Raw genomic sequence first — 13,098 nt, forward strand, 5'->3', positions numbered from 1 at the left:
AGAGAAACTTGTAAGCACATTCATTTTACTGAGTATAGTTCTCTGACTATAAAAATCTAATGTTCAAAGTTAGGATCAGCATTTTCAAAGGAACAATAGAAAAAAAATTGGTTAATGAAAAACAGGAACATAATGACCTTCACTGAATTAAATGACCTTCACTGGACTCTTACCTTTACTCTGATTTTATGAGATGGTGATTGGATGTCCCTGATGTCAAAGGGCATCTCCATGGCAACCTGTAGGGAGAATTCCTTCCCAGCATCCTCTTCCACCTTGACTGTCTCCAAGTCTTCCTGAATCTTCTCAGAGAGTGAATCTTTCTGTTTGTGCAAAAATTGAAAATCAAAGATCATTATAAATCTAGGAAAAAACGGTTAAGACCATTAACAATCATTTATATGGATTATCTGAACAGCAATAACTAATAGTATTGTTGTCATGATAGGTAGGTTACAGGTAGTCCCATAGCCTTTTTGAGGCCGTAGGGACAGTGGGTTGTTATCCATTTTGTCTAGGGTACGGTATTGGAAGGTGGAGCCCATCCCTCTCCTTTCACCGCCTTTTACCTCCTCAACCAAAGTCAGGTAACCATTTTTACATCTGGGTGGTCAGTGAGGAAAGTCATGTTAAGTATACAATATCATGTATTGCCCAATGACACAAGATTGGTGGCACGTCAAGGGATTTGAACTCAGGACCTATGAGTTATGGGCCAAACATCCTAACCATCACACCTACACGACACCACACAATCGTTGTCATGGAAACAAGATTCTAAATAGTCACACCTGCCAGGGAGCGACACTGCCGAGTAGTCTGAAGCAGATGTTTTCTCCCTCCACTGCGAGTTCGGCGACATATGTGATCTTGATCAGTACACTGGCTCGGGGAGGCAGGTTACCTACACTCACTGTGAACACATCCTAAACAAACAACAACAAAACAAGTGTCACTGTTAGTAAATAGAAGCTATTATCATCTCTACCAAGTGAAGAGAAAAACAATGTTTCGATAGTATATGTTGGCTTCACAAGAAGATAACCAAAACATTCTTTAACTGAATAGGTATAAGTATTTACTTACTTAATATTACATGTCTACTAGGTAAAAGGAAATAGAGTGAATTTTGCACAAATTTGGATTGAAGATCTAGATCTTTTCAGTTTAAAGATTATAATCATTCTGAAATGAAAGAAAGAAAGATAAATCAAGGAAGAAACCAACATAAAAGTTTCTTAAAACTGGGTTGTCATAAGGTAAAGGCAAGGGGTACCACAAGGATGTTTACTTGGCCCTTCTGTATCCCCCTATCAAAACAATAAATCAGTCTAATAAGTTCTTTGTTATGTTGTACCCTTATATGATAATAAAGCGTCATCACGACACCCTGTGGTGTATAGCCAGGGTTTTAACCCATGACATCCCAAATATACAAAGCAACAGTCTATTTTACCCACAGGGGAATTGCATGCATGCACCTGTCAAACAATTACTGCATCCGTGAGTAATTAAGACACTTACGGGAGTTTCTTCGTCCATGAGGTATGCTCCGTGTCCCTCGCTGATGGCCTGTCGGTATTCGCGATGCGCCTCCTCTTTTTCCTTTACCTCCCCAACCACGTGCTTCCCGTTGATGAACGCTTCAAACCCGACCACCGCCGCCATGTCGTCCAACGGGAAAACGTACTTGGCCTCGATGGCGACGTTGCTTTCGTTCTTATAGGACTGCAGGACGACAACCTACAAAAGGGCAAGGGTTCATATTATAAGAGTTTAATATATCATTCAGCCTTTTAGACAAACAATCTTCAAAATGTTTTGTAATACATATCAGAAGCAAAAATAGAAAGGCAACATTTTCGAGAAAATGCAGGATATTCCCCTCCTGAAGAAGAACAGGCAAGCAAAAACAGTATATTCCCTCCTGTGGAGGGGAGGGGAATATAATAAAGCAACTGCCAACTTTTAGATTGCAACCAATATCCTTCATGACGGACTTAGAATGAGTCTGACGACATTGTATAGTGTAACTTGTATATTATATTCAAATCAAACATGTTTCAACAATATATATTCTATATACTAGACAGTAGCGTTATCATGTTTTGATATTTAATTATTTGTCATTTATACAAACTTAAATACTGAGTCTCAATCATGACAAAACACACAAACCAATCTAGTCGTGATAGAACAAAAGATAACTACAGTCATCTTCTAGCATTATAATTTTCAGAAGGCAGAAAAAAAGGAAAAGTTTTGATTTTGGTTACCTGTGCAGCTAAGTCCAAGAGCTTGGCTCTGATGTGGACAGACTGGAGTGGGATGGGGGTCTCCTCCCCTTGTTTCGAAATCAGTCCACCTTTGACCTTGTCCAGTGGGTCAGCAATGTTCTGGACATCTTCAAGGGCTAAATGACAAGAAAAATTGTACTATGGCATTCAGTAACCATTGCCTAGTCAATATGAAATAGTTCCTTATCAATTTTTAATAAGTGAAATGAAAAAAAATATTGCAATCCCTAATATATCAATCCAATATATAGCTGATAAATCCAAGTTCAAATTCAAATAATCACACTGTATTTTCAAGGCAATAAACGATTTATGTATGTTACAAGTTAGTCCAAGTGCTTCCCACAATATTTGGTTATTGAGGCAGTGCCCATCTCTACAGCCCTTGGACCCCACAGGGCCATTATCTACATGTATGATGGGGCCACTATATACAGTATGATGGGGCTAGTCCACTGGTAGTGGTGTGTCCAGCTCCCATACTTTTTCTCATACGTACACAATGTCATGTAAGTACTAAGCAGAGAACTTAGCAGTCTGTTAAATAGATAGATAAGGTATCATGAAGTCTTTGGCATGGTCTAGCCGGGATTCGAACCTGCAACCTCCCAAATGCAAACATTAATCATTCTTCTAAATTGCACAGTTTTATATTTGAAGTAACCAATAGTTTTATAGCACTTACAGATTTTGTTAAGATCTTCCACTTCCGCCGCTTCAGGTGCAAGCAGGTGCAGGTATGGAGTCTCATCCACAGGTGTCACCTGGTCACCTGGTAAGGAGAACTCCACAAGATATCTGAAATAACAAAAGTCATCTAAATTCATCTGAAACATCTAAATCAAAAAAGGAAAAAAATGGTGTCTGAAAATCTGAAATGGTCATTTTGTACCTGCAGAGAATTTTGTAATCAAGTTGAGAATTGGTTAAATTCTTTCCCATATTTTTTGGACTATATATAGGATGGTGAAAATCTCAGTTTCTATAACCCTTGGTCCGCACATTTGTGGAAGCACTACAGCAGGGGGCTAGTCATCAAGATTTGGGCAACTTGTTGTTTGTTACAACAACGTATTTTGAGTAGATTTAGTGCAAAAACAAAAGTAAGGAGTACGGAATTCAAAATGATACATGTCCATACTACAAAAGAAAGGAGAATTCAATTTATCTGGAAAAATACAGTCACACTTTGACGCAAAGTTACTAAAACATTTTCAAACATTTATCACAATTTCATTTATCAATTGATGGGAGATAAAGATAGTGTGTGAATTCTTTTAAGTTACACACTTGTCCTGAATTCAAAGATGAAATTAATATTGAATTTTTCAATAGAATATCATACTAGTTACCTCATTTTCTGCTGCTGAACATTGTAGATGACATATTCATCATCCTGCAACAGAATATCATTTCAATATAGGGTTAATGATCGCCCAGAGGTCTATACGGTGTGACCTGGTCATTCCTATAACCACTGAATAAAGTACTGTCAAGAATACTTGTCATAAAATGTACTAAAATGACAATTTAGAAAAATTATCAGAACTGTATCATATAATAAGATAAAACTGATTCTTAAATCAGATTCTTCATTATACTGACAATTTCTGACTGTTTGAAAAGTTTTTTTTACGAAAACGCAAGAATCTCCTTACCTTAAACTCAGAAGGCATTTCATCAGTCCCCTTGACTCCATGTACACTGTTGGACCCCTGTGGTGGTTGTGTTAGGCTGCTGTCCTGTTTGTACACATCTTTGCACGTCCCCAAAGCTACCTCGCTCACAACCATGTACCGTGTACCCCTGGTCTTGTTAGCAGAGGAGTATTTTACACTTGTGCTGTAGGAATGGAAAATAATCATAAGATTGATTGTTAAAATTCTAGAGATGACAAACTTGTGAAAACTTGAACCTTTAGCACACTGAAGTAGCCGTTTGGCACCCAATTCCCTATTGTTTACAGAGTTAGGCATCAGGGAGAGGGTGAAAGGCAACACAGTTTTGATTTACCCTGAGTTTTCATTTTGTGGTAGGATTTTGTCTGTTTTACATAATCAGTAAACTACCTTTAGGAGTAACAAAACAGTTTTGTACAGTTAGCACGAGATGTGTAAGGCTGGTCTGTAAGGTTTGACCTACTCACACCAGGAAGGACACATAGGATCCTAAACATATTCGAAGTGTGGATCTCCTAAAAAATGGGGCCTCCACTTGATGTCCAATCTGAGAGGATGCCCATTGCTGACTGAAGCTATATGTATCGACTTTCACCCGAGTCAAGGGAGGAAATAGGTGTAAAAGTTCTTTTTTCCCAAGGGGCACAACATTGGGGCCTGCTAGGGATTCGAACCAAGAACCTTTGGATTCTTAGTCAACAACTTTAACCAGTAGACCACCTTGCCAGCATATAAATGTTCATCTTGTAGGATAAAAGAAAGCTGCAAGGGGCAGTGTGCTCTTCCGGAACTAAATCTCAGTTTTGATGGAATGCGTTTCAGCACCATGTATCAACCATCTTACAGGCTTATAGAACACATGGATCACGAATAGAACAACTTTCAGGAAACATTCAAGGGGGATTTTGTTGCCTCCATGTACAGAGGTTTTGTTCTTATTGTGTCTCGATGTTTGTGTACTTGTGTGTCCATAGGTATTTAAATACAGTCAGAGAATGTGAAGGGGAAGATGGTGTAACTGGAGACTGGCAGGATGTAAAGGTTGACTTGGAGGTCAAAATGCTTTTCCCACAGACTGTCAGGAAGTGGAAAAACAAGTAAATTACAGACATTCCAGGTCATGAGGTCAATGGAAGAGGCTACTTATTTGCTGGGAGGGATTGTTTTTGGTTTGTCTGTATTTCTGTAGATAGATATTTTCCATCTGCTAGTCACGTTCACTAAAGAGTGACAGGAAGTGATCAACGGACACACGTAATGTTAATCAAAACCTTATTTGCATAATCAATTGACTACAAAGTATGAGATCTTTGAACTCTTGTTTCTAAATCCTTAAGTCCTTGCAGCAAATTTGTACAGTAAACAGAAGAAAATTAGTAGGTTGGGGTTAAGAAGAATGACACTTACCTGGCGTCAGAGAAGTAGATGCCGTGTCCCAGCATGCCTGCGTCAGTTCTGGTTCCACCATAGTCATCAACAACGACCTTGGGGAGCAGCAGCCCTCTAAACAACAAAGGTTTCAAGGTCATGTTTATCAGATATAAATTAAAGCAGTGAGAGACAAGAATGATAGTCTTACTGTTACAGTATATATATAGATAAAGGTGTAAAATATGTGACATGCATAAAATACACACTAACTATTGCATCCGGCCCTTGAAAATTGAATAGGGTTATATTCAAATTCCTTTTGGTCATTCATTCTTTGTTTTAATCTTACATACCTGGACAAAATGCCGACAAAGTTCTGTGCCTGTAAAATTCACAAAAGAATGTTTAGTGAAAAAAACCTATCAAAGGGGCATTAAAATTTGACACCAGACCACAATGCATCACACAGCACATGCATGTGCACTTGACACTATGAACAGGCTTATTCTATTATAGATCGTATAATGATACCTTTTTTAAAGATTTAGACCACCCTGACCAAAGGAAAAGTATAATGGTATACAACCCTCTTGTCCAAAGTAGTAAGTTGACAAACTATAATTATGATGCTCAATTAGGCCACACCAATTCAATGTCTTGATTCTCAGACTTTTGTAGAAGTTGAAAAAAAGGTGACGAAAAGGATCATAATCCAGTTATCAAAATTCTTATAATATATATTAGACTTTGAAAAAACGGGTGGCAAGTAACAAAATCATAGTAAGAAAACTGTTAGCTTACCTGTGAGGAATGGAACTTGGTTTGGACATTACCAACGGCAGAGTTGAACCCAGATTCCTCCACGGAGCGACACACCCTAAACACGTTCTCAACTCTGATGGGTGGCCCGCTAGTATAAAAAGAAATAAAGTTTAACATAATATCAATATTTCATAATCCATAAAAAAGCTGTTCTTTGTATAGTACCTGACTGTCTCATAAAGTGCTGTGTACCTAAGCTCATGTTCAGGTTCAGTCCAGTTTTATACGTGGCCTAGATATAGAAGAGGGGTGCTGCGCCCTCTTGTTCCAGCCCAGCGCCCCCTTGTCGAATTCAGATTTTAGCTTAATCCCCAGCATACAGACTTCCCTCAGCAATCGATTCTTCCATAGGTACATAGAATTCGCTCCCACGCTTGTGTGTGCTCCCTCTTGTTTTTCTCGAAAAACCCTGGAAACGGTTATGGCTGCTTACCCATTCTCTTGGCTGGAGTGAATCGTGGACTCAAGAGTACAATAGTCTTCACTGTCCGTGGCCAGTGGTTGGATGTTACACCTGAGGGCGTGGTACCTGGCAACGGCACTGGGACGAGATGTCCAGCTTGTGGCCTCGCTCACGCTCACCATGTCTCGGATCAGCTGTGAAAGGAACAAGCAAAAAAATTACGATAAAAGTACAAACTTTAGGTAAAATGTTGTACTCTCTTTCAGACAGTATAAGATCCAAAATATTCATAAGTAAAAGACTATGCTAAATATAGTTCAACTTAAACTTTTAAGGTACTTTTATGGAACACACAACTATTACATTTTTCTACATGCTTGTACTATGCATTGAAAGCTACATCTGAAGCCTGACATGTCCTCTTCAGCCTATCAACCAACTGAAGCCTACAATTTCCGGTCTCAAGGCTATTACACAACTGAAGCCTAACATGTCTTCTTTCTAGACTATTGCTCATGTGAAGAATAACATGTTTTATTCATATGCTATTAATAGCTCCACAGAAGCCTAACCAGTCCTGTTTCCATGCCATCTCCCTACCCTGTACCTGACACATGTCCTGTTTCCGTGCTATTTCTCTCTTGTTCTTGATGACGTCCTTGTGGCCAGGTTGGTGAGGGATCGCACTGTAAAACTCAGAGGACAGTCTCTGTAGCTCATCATTTGGTGCCTTCCTTTCAACAGCCTGCTTCAGCTGAAGTAGCAGTGCTTCTGCTTTTTCAATCTAAAAGAGATTGAAAACATTCATGATCACTATATGATATAATACAATAGATATGATTTTATAATACTTGAGAACAGCAATATACAAGATTCATTAGAATTGCACAGATTATTAAAAGATAAAAAGGCTGAGATATTTTATGATGTAAGTTTGCAGCCTCAAAAGTATTTTATTTTTAGTTTCCTTTTATTTTCCTTGGTCTTATTTACCTGATAACCTTTTCATAGCTTAATAACTTCATTGAGCCTTAGTTTGTAGATACAAAATGTAGATAACCTATCAAAACTATACTCTTACACCATACATGGCATCAAATTGGTTTCAGGGCAATTGTGTCTAGGGCACAATATTGGAAGGTGCCCAACCCTCTCCTTCCACCACCTTTTACCTCCCCGACCAAAGTCAGGTACCCATTTTTACACCTAAGTGGAGTGAGGAAAGCCGTTTAAAGTGCCTTTCTCACGGGCTCAACCTCGGTGGCATGTCTGTGGATTCAAACCCAGGACCTCTGGGTTCTAGGCCAAACACTCTCAGGTACTATTCCCATCTCACCTGGTCCACTTTGAAGTTGAGGACGTCTCCACTGATGACCTGAGACAGGTTACCGAGTGTCTCCTCCCATAGTGAGTCCACCAGGCTCAGCACACCCGCAGACACACTGGCTGTGTGGGTTTCAACCTCACTCAACATCTACAGGGTTAGACAGAAAAAAAGTTAAACAATGTTCCTTACAGCTTGTAAGATATTCAACAATTTTTAGCAATTGAAAGTTAATTTTGAAAAAAATGATACCTCTTTATCTATGTGATATTTTCTTTTCTTTCATTTTTGATCTTCACATATTCAGCAACATTTTGAAATACACAATTAAAAGTCCAGAGTGACTTTAACTTTCTATAAATCATACATTTTGGCTGGCCAATGACATTACAGCCCTAAATATCAAAATCAAATGTGAGCTTCTGATTGGTCAATCCATTCTAGCTACATGTAAATGTTCAATCATATCAATCAATCAACCAATCAATTGATACCAATCAAGAGAAATTGTAATCTCATTGGTCAGCCAATGAATTAGATGAATATCAAATGCAAGGTCCTGATCGGTCAATCCCTTCTTTCTACATAATAATGACTTGTGCATTATCATACAGCCAGATGACTTTGACCAATCAGGAGCCCTCATTTGATATCAAACAAGAAAAACTGTAATCTCATTGGCCAGCCAGTGAATTAGATTAACCAATCCTGAGTTGTCATTTCCTGACCTGCAGCAGCTGAGGTGATCCCACAGTCCAGGGTGTGTCCCCATCAGGCCCCGCCCGACGGTAGTTGTGCGGATGTTTGGTGTACCTGTCGTACAGGACGCCGTACACCTGTACAGCCTCGCCTGCCGTCTGTACGTACCTGTACTCTTTGGCGCCACCTGTCTGCTGTTGGAGGTATTACAGGATAGTTAGCCCTATAGACAGGCAACAATTCACATTATTTTGTAGGATAAGTAAGTAGCATCCTCCATTGACCTCCATTGACCCCAAGACAAATAACAAACGGACAGGATAGCCTGAACGCACGCGACGTGTCCGCCGCCATTTCTGACAAAACAGATGGCCAGATTCCGATGCACTTAGACACTCTTAAACGACATTTTCTGACGGTTTCTTTTTCACAGAGGGACCTGGAATGTCTGTCATGTCTGATAAACGACTAGTTCTATACCACCTCTGAACTCTACTTCGTGTACTTTTTGGTGCCACCTGTCACCTATCAGGGGCATTACAGGAATTTCTTAACAGGCAGCAATCCACATTTGTACAGAATGTGCAGTGTGAGAACATGTACAGTAAGCCAAATTGAACATAATTCCCAAGTACAACAAGAGTTTGAAGATTTCACACCTCCGGATCAGTGAAATAGAGTTTCTCATGTCTTGTTTGATTGTACTTTGACCCCTACATCCTGTCACTGTCGCAAGTCTGACCTTTGCGGTGACACCATCTTCCCACTCACTCACTTTCTGTCACTCTACTGACAGTGTATTCAAATAACTAGAAACAAACAAGATGCCTGAAGTGCGCAATTCAGCATCTTCTGCTGTGCTGAGGACGCTGCCATGTATTTCTAGAGTTCAATGATCGATTCAATAAACTTATGATATAAGAACACACAAGCATCCAGACACAACGAAAACAAAACCTCCATACATGAAGGTTAAAAAAGGAAACTGTTGATAATGGTTGTCTCACCTGTGTCATGACTCTGTATTTAAACTCCCCTTTTGAGTTATCAGGTTCACCTGAGGCCACCTGGAGCTCCAACACCTGCAGAACAGGTGCAGCTGGGCCCTTCTTAGAGACCTTAGCGTTTTCTTTCTGCTTGGGAAGAACAGAGATTTTTTTTAGTTTAAAAATGCAACCTTTGAAACCCTTGCCTGAAGACTAATTTCAAGTAACAAACTTTTTAAAACAAAGTTGACAACGATACAGTAAATGTTTAAACTTTTGCGATTTTTTTGTGTGTGCAGTTTTTACGGTCACCTCTTCACTGCAAATTCATAACACCAGGAACATTTCAATGTATTACTTCCTACTGCACTACAATTGTTAAAACCTCATTTTCTTTCCTACCATGAAATGAAAACATCGCAAAATTAAAAGAATTTACAGTATGTGAAACAAGACTTTAGAAACATAAGGCTAAACATTTCAGATAATTTCTTCTGTAAAGGTTTTAAACAGTCAAAGACTCAGCATTTCTTAAGAAAGTAAGAAAGTATAACCTTACCTGGAACTTATATTTAAAGTCTTGACTCACCTGTAAGAAGACATACTTGGCCACTTCAAATCTTCCGTCTACAAGCAGATGATCTCCGGAGTTAACATGTTTAAAAGCTCCATCTGGACCATTTTCTCCTTCTTTCCACACCCTTTAGAAAAGTAAAACATGATGAACAAGAGTCTTAGGACCCAAAATCTCCATGAAACTTTGTTTTCCATTAAACCAGTTCCCCCCATTCTATATCGCTCACTGGTATGACCCACACCTGTTGGGGGGGGGGGGTGACCCACTTTCGCTACTACAAGTTACAGATGGCAATGCAAAGGACAACACTGCAAATATAGATTTTCCTCATTTTTTATGCAAATTAAGTCCAATTTGCATAATTTGCAATTCATTGTATACATCTCTGTCCAAGCTACCTGCATAGTAAATAACATGAAAATCTGTCACTCCTTTCTTCAGTTATTCTCCTTAGAAGATTTTTACAAATACGACATTGCAGTTCCAGTGACACATACCAGGGGGCCCAAAATCCACCTCGATCTTTCTCCTCCCGACACCTACCCACATACCAAATATCATTACAATCCATGTACATGTTCTACAGTTATGCTGACTTTAAGCATCCGGTGACACAAACATACACACAAACACCAAACGCACGCAAAACAGTATCTCCATGAAAAAGCCTTTTTTCATGGAGATAATAAATTTCAAAGTTTATAAATTTTGCATTTCTTACAAGAAAACTAATTGCAAGCCTAGTTATCATTCAGAGTTTATGTGGCTAAAAGAAGATCATAGTATATACATAAGTATAATGAATAGTATAATTACGAAAAACAATTGTCTAAACTTTCTATGCCTTGGATTGATTAGTTGAAAATTATGCTCTGTGTCAGATTTTCTCATTTTCTTTCAATCAAAAGCAGAAATTAGCCAAAACATCCCAATTTGCATCTGTGGCACTGCTTTTTAAAAGTTTTATTCAGGTTTTCTGCTTCATTGATTACATTCATCAGTTAAAAGATCCTGATTGGTCAGAATATGAAGCCTTACTTGATCTTGTTGATGTCTACTGTCACCTTCTTAACTTCTTCCTGCTTCAAGTTTCTTGGGGCTGGAAGTACATGTTAATGAATTATTTATTAACTGTTATCTAAAACTTACAAACCAATAAACCAATAAATATGTTGAGTTGTTGATTCCAATCTGGCAAAATTGCAGACTCTGCCAACAGAGATTGCCATCAATCTCTGTTGTAACAGTGGGGTTCAAGTGCCTCCAACTGACCAATAAAATCAGAGTCTAACTGCGTGGTCTAGACCTTTTAGCCTCAAGTGGTTAAGGCGTACGGCCTGTGGACTGGCAGGCCCGGGTCCGATCCCGGGGGTCAGGAGTCTGTTCTACTCGCCTCTTTGATTCACTGTTGATAGAGATCCTGATCAGGATCTCACCCAGTACAATTGTCGATTCTACCGTTTGAGATCCTCCTCTGAGTCATCAAATTTTTCTGTGCAATCAAGTTAATTGCCGGACATGAGCAGTCGGTTTGAAACTTGTTACTGTGTCACTCGCGAAAAACGTTCTTTTGAGAAGCAGAAAAGCAAACGAAAATGGAATCTTGCAATTGAATGTAAATTACTATGATCATGCACTGTTTCCTTCTCAATGGAATGTTTTTTGCGAGTCACATTACCAGGTTCTGAACTGGAAGCATGACTTGTATGGTTCGATGTTTTATAATACGTGTGTATTAGAAGGGTGTATATTTGGACTGCAAAATCTATAGTAATTGTTCATTGGATGATACTATTATTATTGTACATAGTAAGAAAATGTATTTTGGTGTCATCAAGGATATTTTATAAAGAAAACTATATAACCTCCTTGGAGTCATAAGGACTTTAAAAGTCAAAAATTCTTTCCACCTCCTACTACTTACTAGTAGTGCCTTTAATAGAAAATTGAGTTTTGGCATAGTTTGAAGACAAAAATTCTGTACCAGCAATTTTGCCCGCAGAAAACTCGGCAGCGACACTCTTCCCGACCAATAGGAAGTTGTCTGTGTCGAGCAGCTCCTCCGCCTGTACGCAGGCTTCGATGTAGTCCAGCGGGACCACGGGCAGGCCGAGTTTCACCGCGGTCCTGCATTTGTAGCTGTCCGTCCTTTCTTTACTCCCGAGGACGAGAAAAGAAGTCTGGAAATGTGAAAAGTAATTTGTAAGTTTTATACTGTTTGATAGCTTAAGATATAAAAGACAGCATGATCTATTTCTAAAATAGACAGATATTTTTTTTGTCTCACAACTTCTTTGAGGATTACAATACAAGAACAGATTCTAAACTTAAGCGTAGGGAAAATATATAACTGCGGAAACATAGAGACACCAAAAACAATACCTCCCCGAGAAGTACTAGTAGTAGCCTCTTCCATTGACCCCATGACCTGGAATGTCTGTCATATCTGATAAACAACTGATTACATACTTAAACCTCCAAACCCTACTTCCTGTTCCTTCTTCTTCTTTGACTTTGGAGGTGACCTTGGCATTCTACGACATTAGTATCCCGTTATTCCGTTATCCGAATTTTTTTTTGAATCTACAGCACATATTTTTGCATTTTGCAGCTGCTTTGTATGATTTACAGTATGGCAAAAAAGTTTTTTTTTGGAAATGGGCAAAAGAACTTGATGCACGCGCGGTCGGCGCGGCTGTCATCCATATTATCAAATCAACATGGCCTAACAGTTAAAAATTTGAACTCTGACCTTTTTGTTGATGATGTAAGAGATGATGCCGTCGTTCTGTGTGACGAGTTCCCTCAGCCTCTTCTTCTCCTTATATGGAAGTGTCACACCTGTCAGCTCCAGGGTTACCTGGCAACCACTAAACACGCCCATCTGTGGAAAAGACAGCCTATTCAACCTTCATTCAAGTGCTTTCGTAATGTTAATGT

The 13,098-nt window shown here is 39.1% G+C and overlaps 1 protein-coding gene across 1 annotated transcript in view; it reads right to left on the reverse strand.

Moving 5' to 3' along the window:
• The window catches only part of LOC136424653 (protein mono-ADP-ribosyltransferase PARP4-like), a 32,932-nt gene that overhangs the window by 18,777 nt on the left and 1,057 nt on the right, over window positions 1-13,098 (reverse strand). Inside the window, exons 2-20 of the mRNA XM_066413277.1 lie at window positions 12,911-13,042; window positions 12,143-12,338; window positions 11,197-11,257; window positions 10,093-10,282; window positions 9,603-9,728; window positions 8,625-8,789; window positions 7,909-8,046; window positions 7,180-7,356; window positions 6,603-6,766; window positions 6,149-6,257; window positions 5,701-5,729; window positions 5,384-5,479; window positions 3,956-4,139; window positions 3,650-3,693; window positions 2,983-3,095; window positions 2,277-2,413; window positions 1,525-1,743; window positions 792-926; window positions 174-323 (exon numbers count right to left, since the gene is read on the reverse strand). Coding sequence (XP_066269374.1) covers window positions 174-323; window positions 792-926; window positions 1,525-1,743; window positions 2,277-2,413; window positions 2,983-3,095; window positions 3,650-3,693; window positions 3,956-4,139; window positions 5,384-5,479; window positions 5,701-5,729; window positions 6,149-6,257; window positions 6,603-6,766; window positions 7,180-7,356; window positions 7,909-8,046; window positions 8,625-8,789; window positions 9,603-9,728; window positions 10,093-10,282; window positions 11,197-11,257; window positions 12,143-12,338; window positions 12,911-13,042 — 2,565 coding nt within the window. The remainder of the gene's footprint in view (window positions 1-173; window positions 324-791; window positions 927-1,524; window positions 1,744-2,276; window positions 2,414-2,982; window positions 3,096-3,649; window positions 3,694-3,955; window positions 4,140-5,383; window positions 5,480-5,700; window positions 5,730-6,148; window positions 6,258-6,602; window positions 6,767-7,179; window positions 7,357-7,908; window positions 8,047-8,624; window positions 8,790-9,602; window positions 9,729-10,092; window positions 10,283-11,196; window positions 11,258-12,142; window positions 12,339-12,910; window positions 13,043-13,098) is intronic.

Source organism: Branchiostoma lanceolatum, chromosome 18, assembly GCF_035083965.1.
Source record: "Branchiostoma lanceolatum isolate klBraLanc5 chromosome 18, klBraLanc5.hap2, whole genome shotgun sequence".
Taxonomy (NCBI): Eukaryota; Metazoa; Chordata; class Leptocardii; order Amphioxiformes; family Branchiostomatidae; genus Branchiostoma; species Branchiostoma lanceolatum.